The sequence below is a fragment of the Lepidochelys kempii genome, chromosome 27 (genome assembly GCF_965140265.1).
Source record: "Lepidochelys kempii isolate rLepKem1 chromosome 27, rLepKem1.hap2, whole genome shotgun sequence".
NCBI lineage: Eukaryota > Metazoa > Chordata > Testudines > Cheloniidae > Lepidochelys > Lepidochelys kempii.
The window spans coordinates 18,552,806-18,571,438 of NC_133282.1; the positions used below are offsets into that span (position 1 = coordinate 18,552,806).

Genomic DNA, 18,633 nt, shown 5'->3' on the forward strand with positions numbered 1-18,633 from the left:
GCCCCAGGGCAGAGCTGTCCCTATCGGGGGACACTGCTTGCACGAACCAGGTGTTTAATTCCACCTACTACGAGCCAGTAGAATATATAAAAAAATAAAGACAAAAACTAAGTTCTTATTATCAACATTTTACTTAACTCACTTCAAAAAATTGCAAACTGACAAATGACTCAAATGTTCACAAGGGTGGCTACTGTAAACACAAAGGATGATATTGCCACACCAATGATATCAAAACCAACCCATTTAAAAGTTACAGAGCACTGCACGCTGTCCTATGCAAGCCTTCGGGTGTATAGTTTCACTAGGAACGTCACTGACTTCGTGACGACTGACTTCACATTATTATTTGGCCAAAAAGGGCAGGGTGGTATCATGTGTCTTAAAATGCTATGATTTAAAGTCATAAAATCCTAAACTAATGAATTCTAGAGATGGTGCAACTTCAGCTGGAATTAGATGCTTTCACAGTGAATATGCTGGTCTACAGAAAGTTTCAGCTGAGCAAATTTACACATTTTCACAAGTTACTAAAGATCTTGGAAACTGCCAGAGAGCTATTAAAATGTAAAATCACAAGATTCCTCCCCCGCCAAAGTCTCACATTGTTCACAAAACCAGGTGAACTCTGCTCCCCGGGGGAGGGGGGGGAGGTCAGGCGTATTCCAAAGAATTATATTTAAGTGGCCCTAGTATCACTTGAGCCACAGCCGAGAACATTTGTTACAATGCGTTAGCTCTCCCTTCCTGCACCCCAGCAAAGGAAGCACTTTGACCTAGAGGTGCCCATCACCCATCCATAGTTACAGACCGTTTGGGGTGTTCTGCTGCAAGAGTTATTTTCTTCAGCAGAGAATATTAAAGAAAAAACGTCCCCCTTAGTCAGCAGAAGGTGTTGGTTTTCTATCTGGCCCTACAAGAGAAAAGACAGGTCGACTGCCACTAGTAAAGATAAAATATCCTGGGATCAACACTGCTACAACAACACTGTATACTAGTAAAGACATAACTCATAAGAATTTTCAGAGATTTAAGTGGAGTACGGCATTCTTCTTCAGCTTTAAAAGGCATGGTAGTGAATACACAATGGACAAGGAGGGCTGTAATGAGTATGAAAATATAGAGCCAAAAATTCACAACACTGTGTGTATGAAGCTTCGTTTTGGAGCCTGCACTAGAAAAAGCAGTGGTAATAGTCTGGGGGAAACCTATACTGCTCATCATGGATTGGTTTATTTTCTCTTCCTTGACAGCCCCCATAAGAGGCAAATAACTTCTAAATAGCAACAAGTATGGAGAAGCAAAGTTACTTGCCCGGTGGCAGAGAAGGCAATCCGTAGGAGATCCATGCTCAGAACACCAGCGTCCTAGCTCTGCTCCCCCATGACACACAGCCTTTTTTTTTTTTTTTTTTGGGTGGGGTGTGGGGGTTGGGGTCAAAGGGATGGCTGAAGAAACGAGTCTGTGATACAGGAAGTGTTAGTACTCCAGGGAATAAACTGGGTGTTCACAGACTCTTAAATCACTAGTAGATGCATCTGAAAATAGGCTATAATTAGCACCTAGCATTGTTTTTTTTCAGTTCTGGTTTTGATTATGCTGATTGCTTACAAAGAGATGCATTTAAACAGGGATGTTTCAGAGAACACCACCACACCAGATTTATATTGACTTGTTTTATCCTGATCTGATACAATTAATCTATCCAGTTGTCCAATAAAGCCAGCTGAGTTTAGAGCGCTTCCATTGACTTGGGGAGCTGCAAATCTTGTTTTAAAGTACTTAGGGTCACCAGAACTTCTGAACAGTTTTACAGCATGGTATTAACACCACTATGGAGTGTAAAAGGATGATTTCATACATGGTCTGTTCTTCCTCACAGCAGAGAAGAGGGAACAGTTGGAAAAAGGCAAGATATCACATAAGAGTTAAATACTTTTTCCAGGTTTAAAAAAAGTCAACTTGTCAAGTTGCTCCTGAAGTTTGAGCCTCTGGTGCTGTAAGTTACTCATGCAATAGCAGTACAGTTTGGCACAGTGAGATTCCATTTTCTTCAAACGATCTGCAAGACATTAAGTCTTATGACAAGGTTCATTTCAGTGTTTGCAAAGTGCTCACATAGGGCTTTTGTTTAACAAAACCATGAGTATGCATGCCTTGGCTGCTGCTGTGCTTGGTTCCAGAATCTAGTGCCTGACACTGTAAGAGGCAGCTACTCTTCCCTATAACACAGGCCTCCCATCACCAGTTTGAAAACCTCTCAACTCCCAAAGTGAGACTGACAACCTGTCAAGCGTGACAGGTTGAGATCTGCTCTCCAAACCCATTCCATGCCCTTGGTGAAAGGCAGTTCCAGTAACGTGGTAGTTTACAGCAATATGCTCCTCTAACGTTCAAGAATTATTCCCAGAAAATCCCTTACCAATAAGGATTAAAGTTTCACTAGATCAGCTGAGGAGGACACCCATCAGAGCCTTGTAGGTGAGCAGAATGACTATACTAAGTAGATTTTAGCATCTAGTCTCAGGTTTATGGTTTCAATTTAAAGTGCTAGTTAGTGGCTCATTTAGTTATTGCTCCCAAGTGATATGAGTCTTTTGCATGTGTTAATGTAGCCTGCAAACCAAGAGAAATCGCCATTTACTGACATGAAAGCTGTAGGCAGTGACAAGAGACTCCTGAGAAGGCAGCCTACAAAGAGCACTTTCTGTAGTCATATCCATGGTACTGGGATAATCCCAGCCTCACTGGATACCTCAGTACTGAGGCAGGAGTATCATCAGAGGCAGCTAGAAGAAGGTCTGACAGTAGGTAAAGAGCACTGATTCCTTTCCAAGCTCAGTGAACAAGATCTTTGTATTTTTAATGAGTAATTTTAAGACTGTATAAAAGCCAAGTACATACAGTATCCAAATTAACCCAATTAAGGATTTGGGGTTGGAGCTATTTCTATATTTTGTTTTCAATGCCAATTTAGGCCCATGTCCATTTTGGTTATTATGGGGTGCCCTTGCTGCACCATAGCTAAGGTTGATTTTTAACCTACCAGGTTGATTTAATACTAATTATGGATAAAACATCCATAGTTTTTTTCTTATTCATAACCTAGGAAGGTCACCTAATTCCTGAATTTAAATCCAATACCAACATATGTCCATTTTATAGCTTAGATTTCTATATGGCCACGATTTCCAGACAAGTAGTCTGCATTCAGCCTAACTTTGACTTAAAAATGCACAAATAAAATGAAAGCTAGAATCGAACTGAACAAGAAAATTTCCCTGAAGAGATAAGCTGCTTGCTGCACAAGTGTAATCGGTATCAATTTCTGTGGCTTAGAAAAGCATTGGGAAATTTAGGGACTGGATGGCTCAGGCCGGTCACTTTACAGAGCCTCCCCTTCAGGTTGCTGGCTCAAGTCTAAAAGTGACCAAAAATAGCCACCATCTCCCAGTTGTTTGGTGGCGTGTGTGACATGAGCTGGTGGCCTAGTGGACAGGAGTCCTCACTGCACAATACTCCCTCAGACAAGGCAATGTCACAGAGGCCAAGAACGAAATGGGCCATGGAGATCGAATCCCCTCCACCCCCATCAGGAAGTCCCTCCACAGCACCTAAGGAGTTCCATGCCGGGGCAGGGTGTGGAAGGTCGTATTGCTATTGCCCAGGCAGTAGCTGCTCTGGAGTAAAGTGGGAGAATTTAGTTCTGCAGAGTGTCAATCCAATGCAATAGCAGCTGCTGCACAGAGACGCTCCCCGAAGGGCTGGAACCAGCACAGTAGATGAGTTATTGCCATTATGACTTTTATAAACTAGCATCACTGGAAAGCTTGAGTTTTGATGGGAGCAATATGAATTCTGTCATTACTTGTGAGGATACTGCTTTTGCCATTACGTCAGCAATACCAAGGTTGTTTTTTCTACCCAAGACAGCTGGATACTACTGAGTGAGGAGGGAGAAACGTCAGTTGTTTTTGTGAACGACTTAGGAGTAAGGAATTTTAAGTTAAAATAGCATAATCCAGGTTTTTAAGAGGAAACCAGTCCTGTTCACCTTCTGCTGAGTGTCTGGGCTGGTGCAAGAACATTCCTAACTGAAACTGAAGTCGGTCTGCCACGGGGCACTACAGCGGCAGACACACGCAGCAGTTATCGTTTCAAGTGAGCAGGTTTGGGCGAGGGCAAGGAGCGTCACAGGAGACAATGCAGAGTGATGTGTGGGTGCGACTGGGGCTATTGCAGCAAAAGCCTCTGCCCTGTGAACTACCAAAGCATGGTTTATTTTGAAATCCAAGCTAGCCCTACAAATTCACACCACCGTGATGTACCCAGCCACGACTGGTTGCCCTACTACTTGTACCCACAGGAGACAATTTCCATTACTGTACAACGCTTTTTCTGCTGAAGATTCCCCTCTGCTACTCAGGACAGAAAAATCAGAAGGGAAGGAAGTATGATTGCTTACTGGCCTCGGGAGCCAGCTGGATCCAGCTGGATCAGCTCTGACTGATCCAACAGTTCAAAGTCATCCCCTTCTGCATCGGTGTCCAAATCGGAGCTGGAGGTTCTAAGATAGGTTTTCGTGCCTCTCTGGGGATTGTCACTGCATAAAGGGCCTGGCTGAGAGGCTCCTGACAAGGCTAATTGTATCATGCCTCTGGTGACAAATCCAGCTAAGTTATTTGTAAGATTGTTTGCAGAGGGCAGTGCCCCTAGTAGGAGCGCAGGGACAGCTTCTTCTTGGTCATATGGGTGACGCAGGTCTTCCATGCCTTGCGAGCGGTAAGCAAGGCTGGGAATCCCAATGCTGGTGTCATCTTCATCATCTATTCCAGTCACCTCTGGATTTATGGAAGGGAAGTCAGGGAGATCCCTGGCAAAAGATTCTTCAGGGTCACTGTGACCATCAAGATCTAGAAGGGAAAAAGAAACAGCTGTAAGCTTACGGGCTATCCAAATCCATCAGGCAAGCATGACAGACAGTGTCATACTGATCCTCTGCAGAGTTCAGCCATCTTTGATGAAAGAAACCATTATCCTGGTCCCCAAATAAACTACCCACTTGCCTCCTCTGACCAAACTACACTTAGTGTCACTTTCCTTTGGCAGCCATGACTGACAAAAGTTGCTCTCTTAACCAAGAGAGTGAGGATACTGCAGGGGACAGCTAGTGCGGAGAGAAACCATGTCCTCCCAGGCTTCTTTCACAGTCAGCCAGCAGAGGGTACTCAGATGTTGAACCCTCTGAGACTAAGGACTCAGCTATGAGAGTATATTGACTGGTTTTACTATAGGTGTTACACTTTGAACTGATTTAACTAAACTGGTACAAACTGCTGTGTGGACACTCATCTCTGTTTAAACCAGGCTTACTTCAGTTTCTCTCAAGTTAATTAGGAACTGATTAAGGTAAACCAGAATAAGCATCTACCCAGGAATTTGCATGAGTTTAGCTGCCTTGGTTTAAAAGGACACCTTCAGTTATATCAGTGCCACATTTTCATACTGAAAAGGCTTAGATCATCTGTGTGCCTGCCCTGGCAGACACTTTCTAGTCAGACCATTTTGCAGAAGGCCTGGCCTGACGGCTTAGGCTTACATTCCCTCTTTTGGTAGCTGTAAACAGACTATCTAGGCACCGTATGTGGAAACGGGATCTATTCAGACAGGACAAGGAGCTCTTCATCGTGTGGCAACTAGCAGGTGAACATTATACACCAGAGCTCAATTCTCAGGAAATGCATCTGGTCGATTTCCCTCATTTCCCTCCTCAGCATCCACCACCCTGAAGAGTAGAGTCCCTTTGCCTTTAGGAGACTGTTTCTTCTCTCTCACCTTCAGATCCCTCAGTCAGTGGAGTCTGTCCCCTTGACAGGTTAAACGTCCCATTCTCAGTGTAGGAAACTTCAGCATCTGAATGCTCAGAGTCGGAGATAGTCAGTTCCTTAGCAACTACAGAATCATCCAGCTTTGAAGCAGAGAAGAAAATATAATTAGAAGAACATCAGTCCTACTGGCTAAGATTGTTTCTGTGCTCCAAGGTAGAAAGATTCCCATGACCCAGCATGTCAGGCTCCCATGTGAGACTTGCTTGCTGCATTGCTACCCCTGGGCGGGGAGCACTGTGAAGGAGGGGCATTAGTCCCTAAGGTGTTGGAAGAGGAGGGGTGTGGTGTGCTGGCTCCACACTGCTCCCCAATACCCTGATGGCCAATTCAGGTGCAACCTCTGGCTTGGGACAGGATTGGTAGCAGGGGTGTGGAAAAGAGAACAGAGATCCCTTTGAGAGTTAGGTCCTTCAGACTGAAGGACTGGAAAGCTCAAGCTTTTAAAGATACACAGATAAGATGTGGGTTTAACTGAGTGGGTTGAGAGCACTGCAGCCAGACTAATCTCGGAGCACAGGAAGGCTTGACAGTATATGAAAGCCTGCAGCCAGACTCTGCCCAGATGTTCCTCTCCACCCGATACCCTAGGCGCGGGGCCAGAGAGCATTCCAAGGCTGCCGTTTTATCACAAATCTGATTCAGACACACAAAAGACTTCAATGCACTGGAGGCTTTCTTGCTTGACTTTGAAATTTGCAGAGATGCCTGGTTACCTTGGGACAGAATGCAGCAAGTTCTTCTTCACTGTCACTCCCAGCATCAGCAGGCTCCTGGTTCAGCGCTCGCTGGCGCACTGCCATGAGTCAGAGCAGAAATCTCCCATTATTGTCAGGGCAGACAAGGCAACATTTAAGCATAATGTTAGGCTGAGCAGAAAGTCACTTCAAATGTAGACCAAAGGGTGTCAGTCTATCACAGATCGAAAAGCTGTTGTGTTAAACGTGGGCTCTGTAATTACTGGTTTGGGCTGCTGCAGATCTAGTGCCAAATAGAACAAAGCTCAGCAGCAACCTCACACTGGAGAGAGAGGCTACAAACAAAAATCAGCTTTCACCAAGCAACACTTAGTGCTTTTGCGTTCCCACAGCTGAGAAAGGGGAAAGGAGCCATTGGGAATTTGTAGAAAGCAGGGACCCTGTGTAGTTGCACAACTTCATCTCCGTGGAGGAGCTGCGAATATTTGACAACAGAACTCAAAATGAATGCTGTACAACACATCAGTTGCCTTCACGCCCCATGACTGGGGGTTCATGTCAGCATCTGTTTGTAGATTTCAAGGGCTGGCTGTTTGTCTGGTTAGTTTCAGAAACTCTTGGAATCTTACATTGCTTCACTCGTTGCTTTGACATCATGTATCCTCGAACGCTGAAATCCAGCCGCTGCAGAGCTGGCTCCAGCTTCATGTACATGCGTTGCCCCAGTCTGTGGTACACCGCGAGAGGCCATAGCAGGATGAAGAGCACTGAGGTAAATGGGGAAGCTGGTTAGAAACTTGCCTGTGCTACTTGGCAGATCTGTCAATCGAGTGTTTTGGGATGCAGTATACAGATACAAAACTCAGTTTTGCTGTCCTGTATGCACACAATCCAATGCGTCAGAAGCTAGGTTGAGAGCAGTACAGATCTGTGCTGACTTACTAGAACTAAGATAGCAACATACTAGAGCATTTACTGCACATAACTGCCTACACAGACATGCACACAGAGCATATTGGGGACTAGCTGGCCAATCTCTCCTAACACTAACATCCTAGCACAAGAGCAACCGCATTTTATATTGTATGTGTCAGAATTTTAGCTGCTCATATCCGCTGCACCTCTGAGTCTACGTTCGAGATACTGCCCCAGCTCTCTGTTTACAATACCTTGTTTGACTGAGGAATGTTGTACTTACGCATAAGGTATGAGAGCAAGAGTCCAGGAATGTACCGGCCCAGAACAGCCAAGAAAGTAAAGATTCCACACACTAAAAGGCAAAACTGGAGGCATAGTAGAAAGCATGAGTTTCCATAGCATTAAAATAACCAAATCAGGTGACTTCAGCTGGTGTAATTGGGTTGTTTTCTTGAGAGTTCCAGGCCAAGAAGCAACAGATCAAATATCAGCAACACTGTTTGGATACTCCGGTCGTCTTAGGCAATCGTATTTCATTAGAATAGGTACCAAAACGTCTCATTTTAAGAGTTTTTGTCTATCATCCCAAGACACCGTGGCAATTTAAAGGGAACTTAAGGTACTGCTCGCTGCTGTAGGTAGGGTAAGATTCTACAGTGTCTGTGCTGACAAGCAAATGTAAGGTTATGGGAGACGGTCCCTTCCAAAGGAGGGAGTAGGGGCATGTTTCATGAGGCTGCAATCACAGTAATAAGCGTCTAATTATTCAGCCTCTTCATACTACTCATACAATCACAGTTGTCACTAGGCTAACACTGGTTCTCTTTTCTATAGGAAGTGAGGGGGGGAAAAAAAAAGATTCTCAAACCACTTCCTGGTTTGGATTTTAAGTTATTAAAAGCCAGACTCAGGGAAAGAACTGTGAGGTTAATCACAGACACTTCAGACCAATACCCACAGAAGGAACAGCTACATTTACAGCTAAATAAAACAAAATGAAAACAAGCAAAGTTGCCACCTCCCCGCCCCGCTCGCTTGTATGTTCTATCCCTTTCCACCTCCCTTTTTCAGAGTGGGAGCTCTTCGGGGGCAGGGAACATCTTATGTTTGGAACACATGTACCCATTCTGGATGCTCCTTCAATACACAGAGTGGCTGTCTGCATCAAAGATTAGATGCCAGGGGTTTAGTTTGCCCAAGTACGTGTACTCTTACCTTGCCAGGATTTTGCTTTTTGAAAACGAAGAGGTTCCTTAAGAAGGTGACCCCAGTAACCCATCCATCAGCTAAATGGTGACACAGCTCCGGCACACTCAGCAACTGAGGGTGAACATAGCCCCAGCTACAGAGAAGGCAGAATAATTAGTGCGCAGGTGTCTACTGAGCCACATGGTGTTACTAAACTGACCTTAATATAGGGCACTCTTCATTACAGAAGCATTGTTTCAAAAGCACTTTCTCCTCCCTCCACCAGCTGCCCTAAGTCTGGAACACCAGACCTATCACTTGGAAAAAATCAAATAGCTAGACCCATCTGCCATTTGATATACACCCCAGTTTTCTTTAAATTAGACAGCTAATAATTAGCTGAGTACGGCAATTAGAATGCAAGAACTTGCGAGTTGTTGGATGTTAAAAGCAGCTGGCAGGCCCCATGTTGTGCAAACTCCCATAACAATCACGTGCATCCGATTAAAGCACACAAGGATTTTGGCGATCACTAACACAGTTTAGACTGAGTTACAGTGAAATGGAGGAAAGCCCTGCTTGAAGCTTCATCTTTTAGTTCAGCTAAGGCTGAGGCAGGGGGATTTAGCCAGTACATTCAAGTTATTTCTTGGTGTTTACACCTCCCCACCCCCTGCAAGAATTCAGTGCCAAGTTTCCAAGGAGCCCTGTGACCTAGTTAGTGGAAATTCGTTGTCACTTCTGAAAGGCTACTTTTGGTAGCGCCTGCTCATGCTCATTAACCTTAGGTCACATGGTATCTGTGCCTTCGGAAGACTGCTTCCTCCTGTGCCAGGTCACTCACAAGAGACACGCTTTTGTGACCACCTGATTAGGTGGTTTTCTAACATTTGAGGGGTTTTACAATGTAAACTTTCGAAAGATTGATTTGGCTATTTAGTGCAAGTGAACAACAGAGCAGACAAGAAAAAGCTAGTCTGTGAGGAACCATTAGCAAAGGGATAAATAAGGAGAGAGAAAATATAATGTCACTGTATAAACCCATCGTACACCCACATCTTGAATACTGTGTGCAGTTTTGGTCACACCATCTAAAACAAAGGGCATTAGAACTGGAAACGGTACAGAAAAGGGCACCAAAATTATTAGGGGTGTAGAACAGCTCCATACAAGGAGCGATTTAAAAGAGTGGGATAGTTTAGCTTAGAAAACAGGCAAATAAGGGAAGATATGACAGGTCTATAAAATCATGAACTGTGTGGAGAAAGTTAATAAGGAAGTGTTATTTACCCCTTCATATAACATCAGAACCAGGGATCACCCAATGAAATTAATAGACAGCAGGTTTAAAATGAACAAAACAAAGTATTTCTTCGCAGTCAACCTGTGGAATTCATTGCCAGGTGATGTTGTGAAGGCCAAAAGTGTAACTGGGTTAAAAAAAGAACTAGATATGTTCATGAAGGATAGATTCCTCAATGGCTGTTAGCCAAGATGGCCAGAGACACAATCCATGCTGTGGGTGTCCCTAAACCTCTGACTGCCAGAAGCTGGGACTGGACTGCAGGGGATGGACAGAAATTGCCCTGTTCTGTTCATCCCCTCTGAGACTTGAGGCACTGGCCACTGTCGGAAGACAGGATACCGGGCTAGATGGACCATTGGTCTGACCCAGTCTGGCCATTTCTATGTAAGCTGTGCCTGGAGAGAGGAAAGTACTGTTATGGAGGACAAAACCCCAAGAGTTCTAGTTTTGTTGTTAATGCTGCACTCGGGGGCACACTAACCACCAGGGAAGCCTGCAGTAAATCCAGCTCTGGTCAGAGAAGTTTGACAAGTTCTCTTGTTTCAAAAAAGGTTATTCTGTCACACTTGCAAGGAAGCTCTCAATGAACTTTAAAGGCACCACAGAAAACTTTAACGTAGTGGGGTCTTTACAAAGCCGACGTGAACATTATCCCCATTTTACACAAGAGGCTGTGTGGGCAGGGAGAGGTTCAGTGACTGGCCCAAGGTCAGAACAAAAGCTTGTGGCAGAGGCCGAACAGAACCCCCCTTCAATGCTTCCTCTGAAGCTGAGCAGGTACGACAAGCATGTGCAAAAAATGAGCGAGTTCTGTCATCATAACACAAAGTACCAACACAGCAGCAAACCAGAAGGGAAAAAAAGAGGGATTTAATTAGTGTTCCATACCTCTCATTGTCCAATTCATCAGATCTTGCCACTAAAATATTAAGAACAGACACGGAATTAGTTACAAGGAATTTTTCAATAAGAATGCTTAGCTAACGGGAATTTGACTAAAACTTGTATGAGGTTGGGAAACAACCAGTGTGACTGATAAAGGTAATTAACCAAAAATCCGTTGTTCTGCATCATATTCTCATAGGACAGCCTGAGACAGCCCTCCCCCTCTGTGTCACAACAGGTACCATTAGAGAGAGTGACTGGATGGCTATTCTGTTCTGCAAATCACTAATAGCTCATTTTAGTCTTAACCACAAGCAAGAACTACCAGTTCTGTTTCAAAATGCAGCCTACATACCTGTTACTATACTGGGTGTGCTGAGGGATGGACGATTTGCTCATAATTCAGAGACATCCAGGAGAGCCTTACTTCCTGGACTGGGGTTGATAAGTGACCCAGAGACAGGCTAGCTTAGAGAACTGACACAGCTTGGGACTATTGAGGGACTTGAATATACAATCCTCAAGATAAGTAGAAACAATTAGCAGCACACAGCCACCATAAGCCTGCCTACCTTCCAAAGAAAGTTGATGCCAGGAATCCCTGCCAGCTTCTATGCCTCAGCTTGTGTTGCTCTTGGAAGACCATATTAATGCTTATTACCTAACCTCAACTAGCTAGCCAGGGAGTTACCCCTGGGGAGCCTGCAGATCACACACCGATTTGTTTGTAGGTAGTGAGTGCGCTGTGCATCAAATCTTATCATGTGTTCAAGGCAAGGATGGCTGAGTTCTACACTAGAGCTGGTGATCTACTGAACACTTTGGTATTCAAGTAACTGACAGTTCTTGACAATTCCGCCCCTCTCAGAATCTCCATAATGAGGCTGGGTCTCTGACAACCACCATTTATTACCTTACAAACACTCTGAAACAATTTCCAGTGTGTTCAAGTGAGAAAACCCATCCAGTCCTATCCTGCAAGCTCCGATTTCTTAAACTGGAAGCCCATTGGGGCAGACTTGTGTCTTCTGTGCAGTCAATCTATCGTGGGCACTACTAGAATATCAAATTGTGTCACTGACTGGCTCCTCACCTAAGCTAACTACTGGGAGGAGCCAAGTGGGGTCTGTGTGTCTGTGCTAAGCCGCACCCCCCTGAGATAGGCACCTCCTTCTGTTTGGGATTCTCAGCTGAAAACCCGCTCTTGGCACTAGGCACCTTGTGCAAGGAGGGAAGAGGAGAAGGAGGAAGACCCCCCTCGGAACTTTTAGCCAAGTGGTTAGGGCCCTCAAACTGGGGGGTTTCCACACCCCAGTTAACCCCGCCCCCCAGTACACCTCAGGGGGGAAGGGAGGGATTTGAACTGGGATCTGCAGCCTCTCAGGTAAGGGCCATAAATACTGGGCTACAGGATACTCTGATGTGGGGCTACCTCACCGTGCAAAAATAATTTTTAAAAGTCATTGAGCCAGAAAGCAACACAACTGCCCGCACAAGCGCACAGGCATGAGAATGACTTGCAGCCTAGGGGGTCGAGCACTCACCCAGGACGTGGAAGACCCAGGATCCAGTTCTCCTGTTCCAACAACTTTTTACATTTATTCACTGTGGACAGCTTCATTAGGGGGAGAGAGAGCACATCTCCCATCAGAATCACATAGCCCAGATATAAGAGCACTCACCTGAAAGGTAGTAGATCCCTGTTCAAATTCTCTCCCGCACAGGTGGGTGGGGGGGGACTTGAACCAGGGGCTCTCCCACGATAGGTGAGTAGCCTAACCACTGGGCTAAAAGTTATGAGGGAAGCGCCCCTACCAGCTGTTCACATTTGTGGCCCACTCTGAGGCAGTTTAATGGATCGGGCTCCACTGGCAAGCTAGGCAGGGAGCAGACCACCTTTCCCCAGTTCGGGCATTGCACTGGGGCTGAGGCATTCACATGTCCACATGGGGCTGCAGTGCACGTGCTCAGGGACAAAAACATAGGCATCTAGTGAACTTTTACGGCAAAAGCTTAGGTGCCGAGCAAATTTAGGCGCATGCAGGGTTTGGCAGCAGCTCTGCAGAGGTTTTGCGAATCCCCGTGGGGTCTGGTTCTGGAATTCACCCGCATAAGTCCCATTGTGAATCTAGCCCTTCGTGACTCTGTCTGAGGCATATTTAAAGCCAAATGGTGCAGAGCAAGAGTGTGTGGTGGGAAGTTGAGAAACAGGTGTCATTTTCAGGGGCCAGCTCTAACGGCAGCATCTTACCTTTAATTTCAGGCCAGATTTTATTCTTCCATTGATCTAAACAAACTATTATTATCAGGCCAAATGCAACCAAGAACACCAGCCGAAGGGAAGTCAGTGCCAAAAAACTGCAAAAAAAAAAAAAAAAAAAGAAGCAGAGAAAGAGTCCGCAGTGAGCACATGGGTCTGTTTCTACTGTTGTACCAGGCCTCTCAAATTAGCACCTCTAGTTAAATGCACTGACCAACTGGGTTGGGTGAAGTAAGAAAATAGCTTGTTTGATCTTCGGGGGCAGCAGACATCTCAAATCAAGACTGGTATCCGATCTAATGGAACTGGATATTCTTGTTACTCAGGTGTTTGGAGCTCACCCTGATTTATTTCTAAAATAATTTTATATTTACGTTGAAGACACCAGTTTTATCTTACTCTCTTGAATGAGCAGGGAGCACAGCAACTAACCACCGCAGCAAGGCAGTATGAGAGGAGTGATGTTTGCATCACTCTAGTTAGTCTGTCAGCATTTCCACAAGCCACACTGACATTAAAGATGCTTGGCTTTGTGCACTAGTCAGGATCTGGCAGATGCCTCCAATTCCGAGTCAAAGTGGTTTTTGAATTAATCAGGAATTGGGAGATGCAAAAACATTTTATTCATGAGTGTTCTTCGTCTTGTATCTATTACACCTCAGACTAACCAGCCACCCTGGAAAGTGTTGTATGATGGAGAAAGGGAGGTCAACCAGTCCTCCACTCACCTAGCCGGGGTAGAAGAAGTGGCTGTTTTTACACCAAGTTGCCTCTAGAACCTTAAAGACATGTTTCATGTTTGTTCAGGGTTTCTGTGCCCCACAGCCTCAGTTTACAGCTAGTTTGGTGGAGGCCATCAGTGGTCCCAAGGCACAAACTGTCACCTTCGTCCCCACTTTCTCGTTTAAAAGGTAGTTAGTTTTGAGTATTGAGGTTTTCTGCTTGCAGATAGGTCCCTCCCTATGAGTTTCCTACTCCCTACACAGAATCCTGAACTTAATGGTGCTCATCTGGAATTATCCGCTGCTAAAGAGACTCTAAAAGAGTAATTAACAGTTTGACACCAATACCCCTAGTTCCCATCTTCCTCAGCTGCTGAAATAGCTCACAAGCTCAATGTCTGTCCAGTCTTTTCAGCTTCCCCTCAGGCTATTAACTAAATCAGTCAAATGGTAAAACTAACGGATTTTGTAGCGATTATTGCTTAATTATGACAATAGTAAGGTTCAGTACCAAAGCTCTTATCTATTTTTAATCATACAGACTGTTCAGGACATGTGTTTGTCTCGCATAAAGCACCAGCGGGTAGGGCCAAGCAAGTGACAGGTCCCATGGAGGGAATTCACAGGGCAAAGATCAGGCAAAAAGACAAGTCGCATTTAGCATTAAAAAAAGCTTGCTGTGGATTGATTAAGGACAGAAAACTGATGGAATCAGAAGAAATGCTGTGTAGCTCATCTCAATACGGCTATTTCACCACTTGTGCTCCAATAGCATGGTCACACCATGGCACAATGCCAGTTAGAGTTTAAAATCCATAATCCATACCAAAACAAGCAGACATTCCAGTAGTTTAAGAGACTGAAGAATTAAACCGTCTACAAATTCAAAAGAAGTTAAAAAGACTGGGACTGTTCAGGTTAGAAAAGTGACAACTAAGGAGAGGGATATGACAGAGGTCTACAAAATCATGTCTAGGATGAAGACCGGGAATCAGGAAGTCTTATTTACTCCTTCCCATGATTCAAGGACCAGGGGGTCACCCAATGAAATGAATAGGCAGCAGGTTTAAAAAAAAAAAAAAAAAAAACCCACACACATAACAAAGTACTTCTTCACAAAACCCACAATAAGTCTTTGTATCTCATTGCCAGGGGATGTTGTGAAGGCCAGAACTCTAACTGGGTTGAACAAAAAATTAGATACGTTTGTGGAGGATTGTCCTCCAAGTCAGGGATGCAACCAGATGCCCTGTGTCCCCCTAAACCTCTGACTGCCAGCAGCTGGGACTGCAGGACACGAGATAGATCACTCAATAACTGCCCTCATTCTGGTCATTCCCTCTGAAGTATCCGACACTGACCACTGGTGGAAGACAGGATACTGGGCTAGACAGACCATTGATCTGACCAGTATGACCATTCTTATGTTGTGTTCTGGCTCAGTTCTGCACTAGATTTCTCCCCACCCTGTGTGATATTTTGTAAGATGTGAATCCAGTTTCGGAAGAAAAGCAGATCATTTAAAGTCCCCAGCCCAATGTTCAAATATTCAGCAGTCAATAAGGCAACATGAATAAGCTGCATTGAAATCCATCCAGACAAATACACAGTGCAAGAAGTACATGCACAAAGGAAAGCAACAGAAATGGTTGAATTCTGAAGACTGGCTACATGCCTAGAAGAATCAGACTGGGACAGGAGGAAAAATACAGCCACAAGACATAGATATGCATGTAGGGTATTTTTGCTTTTGTAAGAAAACACACAGAGGTCAATTATAGCCTAGCAATCATTAACTACAGCTAAGTGGGTCTACGCAGTCATTTGATTGGGAGCGCATGCTAACAGTTTATCCCCTTTCCAAATGGTGGTATAAATCTGGAGATTATTTGTTGAAAACCCAGAGAAACACATACTGCACAAAAGAGGTAATTTCACATAAGCCTTCCTACCATGGCCGGGTATTAGACAAACACCACAGTTCAGTGCTGTCAAAACAAGAGCATGTGACCAGCCACTTATGGTTATAAAGGATTGTCCAATGAAAGCAGTTCCTCCTGAGAGGCACAGCTGTACAGTGATTCCCCTCCCTCAGGGCACTTCACAATTTCCTCCTGGAGGAAATGCAGATGGAAATCATGATGGAAGAGGAAAACCAAACTAATGAGGCATTTGGATACCACGGAGGGACACAGTGCATGAAGCTATGAAGATAATTGCCTGCAGCTTAAATATCAGGGATCGTTTAAGCGCCCTCAACATAGTCACGTTGTCTGTATAAACACCATAACGAGAGCGTGTTCCAAGAACTCCAGCAGAGTTATGGTTACATACGGAGACAACTTCTCTTTTAGGCATTTTTATATTAGAACTTTAAACAAACATGAAGCTTAGTAGCCTCTTCACAAGACACACACTGGGAATTACTTCCCTGTTACTCTCCCAACCAGTCTGTCCATTACAGCTACTACTTGCTTTGTCAATGTCAGTGTTCAGAGAGGTTTCAGAGTAACAGCCCTGTTAGTCTGTATTCGCAAAAAGAAAAGGAGGACTTGTGGCACCTTAGAGACTAACCAATTTATTAGAGCATAAGCTTTCGTGAGCTACAGCTCACTTCCTCAGATGCAGTGTTCAGAGAATGACACAGGTACCTCCAGGCAGTGGCAACTTTGAATAATTACTGTGTCTCACTACTTTGTTCCCTGCCATTCCTGTGACTCCCAGTTAGTCCTTTGTGGGGCCCCCGGAGCCGGATATTGAGATTGAACTTATGAGACCTCTGCAATAACTAGTCAACATAGAAGCAAGTTAACAGATTTCAACAGTTACTTTGGGCAACTGTACCCAATTTTGAACAGTCACACTGACAGAAACAAGTCACCACGCAGTACTATCAGAGTGATAACTGGGTAAAGGATTGTATAGTAAAGCCTTCTGAACGTGTTTTTATGTGCTCCTCCTCCTGCTGCCATGAGTGGAAAACGAGTCCAAACAGCCTTGCTTTTGTAACACTGCCTGGAGATTAAACAGACTCTGAAAACTGTCAGATGAGACAGCCTTCTGATTAACAAATTAAACATCTGGAAGCCCAAGCTGATCAACAGGAAACCCTGTTATAAATTTCCTACTTTTTGTGAATGCTTTTTCTCAGTTGAGACCTCAACATGAACATTATGTGCTAGAAAGGGCTCCCAATGTCAGCCACTTTGAATCTTCCCTCTTCCTAAACATGTGACTTTTGCCAGTAGGAGCCTGGGTTCCAGGCACCTCAGGAGTGGGACCCCCATCAACAATACTCACACTTACACTGCTGAATTTTACTGCTTTTAGTCTAACTTGAGAATTGTTTCTTACATGAAATTGCCAGCTGGTCAAGGCTTTGCTAGGAGAACACAGCTAGATGGACTTTGCTTGATTTCACCTGTTAAGATGTAACTGTTACTTTAGCTCTCATTTCTTTGTTATTTAGAAGATGTAAGGCCAGACCCAGTGGCCTAAATTGTAGTCCATTTCACTATGAAGGGCTGGTTCCTTATGCTCAGCCCCTGGCGGGTGGATCTGCACTTGTAATTACCCTTATTTATCCTCTTTAGTTAACTTAATAGCATTGACTCAGGCTCCCTTTGGGCCTCATCATTCTCTCGCAGCCAGAAGGTTGGCGAGGGACGTAGGATGTGGAAAATCCCCAGGGAGGCGGGGGAAGGAGGAACAGAACAGTGTTACAACCACCGCAAAAGGCTTTTCTCTTGTTCCAAGTCAGCCCCCCGCTGCATGAGGCTATTGGAAGACCACGGCCAGAGCTACGGAAGTATCTTGCGACCGATAAGCCAAAACCAGCCTACCAGGCCCTCCCGGGCCTCACACGAGAGGTCCAAACCCACTGCACTGTTGGGAGTAACGTAACCTTGAAATTCCCCCGTCCTGGAAGCCTTTTACGAACAGGCCCCCGACCCACACCAGCCGCCCGCCCCCTTCCGAGGGCCGCTCAACCGCGACCGGCCCCTGCTGGAGAAGGATCCGGGCACCTGTTTCTCAGAAACCGGGTCACCAAACCGCCTGTTCGGGGCACTCGGGTCCCAGACCGGGGCGAGGCGGGGCCGGGGGGGGCCCCCCCCGCCCCCCGAGAGGCCCCCCCCGGCCGCGGGCCCCGCCCCCCGAGAGGCCCCCCCCGGCCGCGGGCCCCGCCCCCCGAGAGGCCCCCCCCGGCCGCGGGCCCCGCCCCCCGAGAGGCCCCCCCCGGCCGCGGGCCCCGCCCCCCGAGAGGCCCCCCCCGGCCGCGGGCCCCGCCCCCCGAGAGGCCCCCCCCGGCCGCGGGCCCCGCCCCCCGAGAGGCCCCCCCCGGCCGCGGGCCCCGCCCCCCGAGAGGCCCCCCCCGGCCGCGCTCCCGCGGGCCCCGCTCACCAGAAGGCGCCGTGCGCGCCCGCCCAGCCCAGCGCGCCGCGGCCCGGCCGCTCCCAGACCAGCGCGGCCTGCAGCGCGCCCAGCAGCGGCTCGTAGGGCCCGAGCCGGGCCCGCAGGGCGGCGCTCAGCGCCCGCACGCGCCGCTCCCGCTCGCCCGCCCGGCTCCCTCCGGCCGCGGCCGCCATCGCTTCCCCGCCAGGGGGCCGGGCCCCGCCCCGCGCCGGCACGTCACAGGCGGCCCGGGTCAGCCCGGCCGCGGCGGCATGGCGGACCCCACTGGGGAAATGCAGAGCGCAGCCATCTTGCTATACGGAAAGGCGGCGGCGGCGGCGGCTTCCTACTGCGCAGGCGCCGCGCGTGCGCGTGCGCG

At 46.5% G+C, this 18,633-nt stretch overlaps 1 protein-coding gene across 1 annotated transcript; it reads right to left on the reverse strand.

The window, feature by feature from the left end:
* Positions 1 to 112: 112 nt before the first annotated feature.
* Positions 113 to 18,565, reverse strand: RETREG3 (reticulophagy regulator family member 3). Its single transcript, XM_073326135.1, has 10 exons — positions 18,264 to 18,565; positions 13,132 to 13,238; positions 10,884 to 10,914; positions 8,717 to 8,843; positions 7,782 to 7,866; positions 7,213 to 7,350; positions 6,602 to 6,681; positions 5,836 to 5,968; positions 4,466 to 4,913; positions 113 to 2,062 (listed from the first exon to the last, which is right to left on the reverse strand). Exons 1-10 carry the CDS (start codon positions 18,446 to 18,448, stop codon positions 2,005 to 2,007), a joined length of 1,392 nt encoding a protein of 463 aa, XP_073182236.1. The 5' UTR covers positions 18,449 to 18,565; the 3' UTR covers positions 113 to 2,004.
* Positions 18,566 to 18,633: the final 68 nt, after the last annotated feature.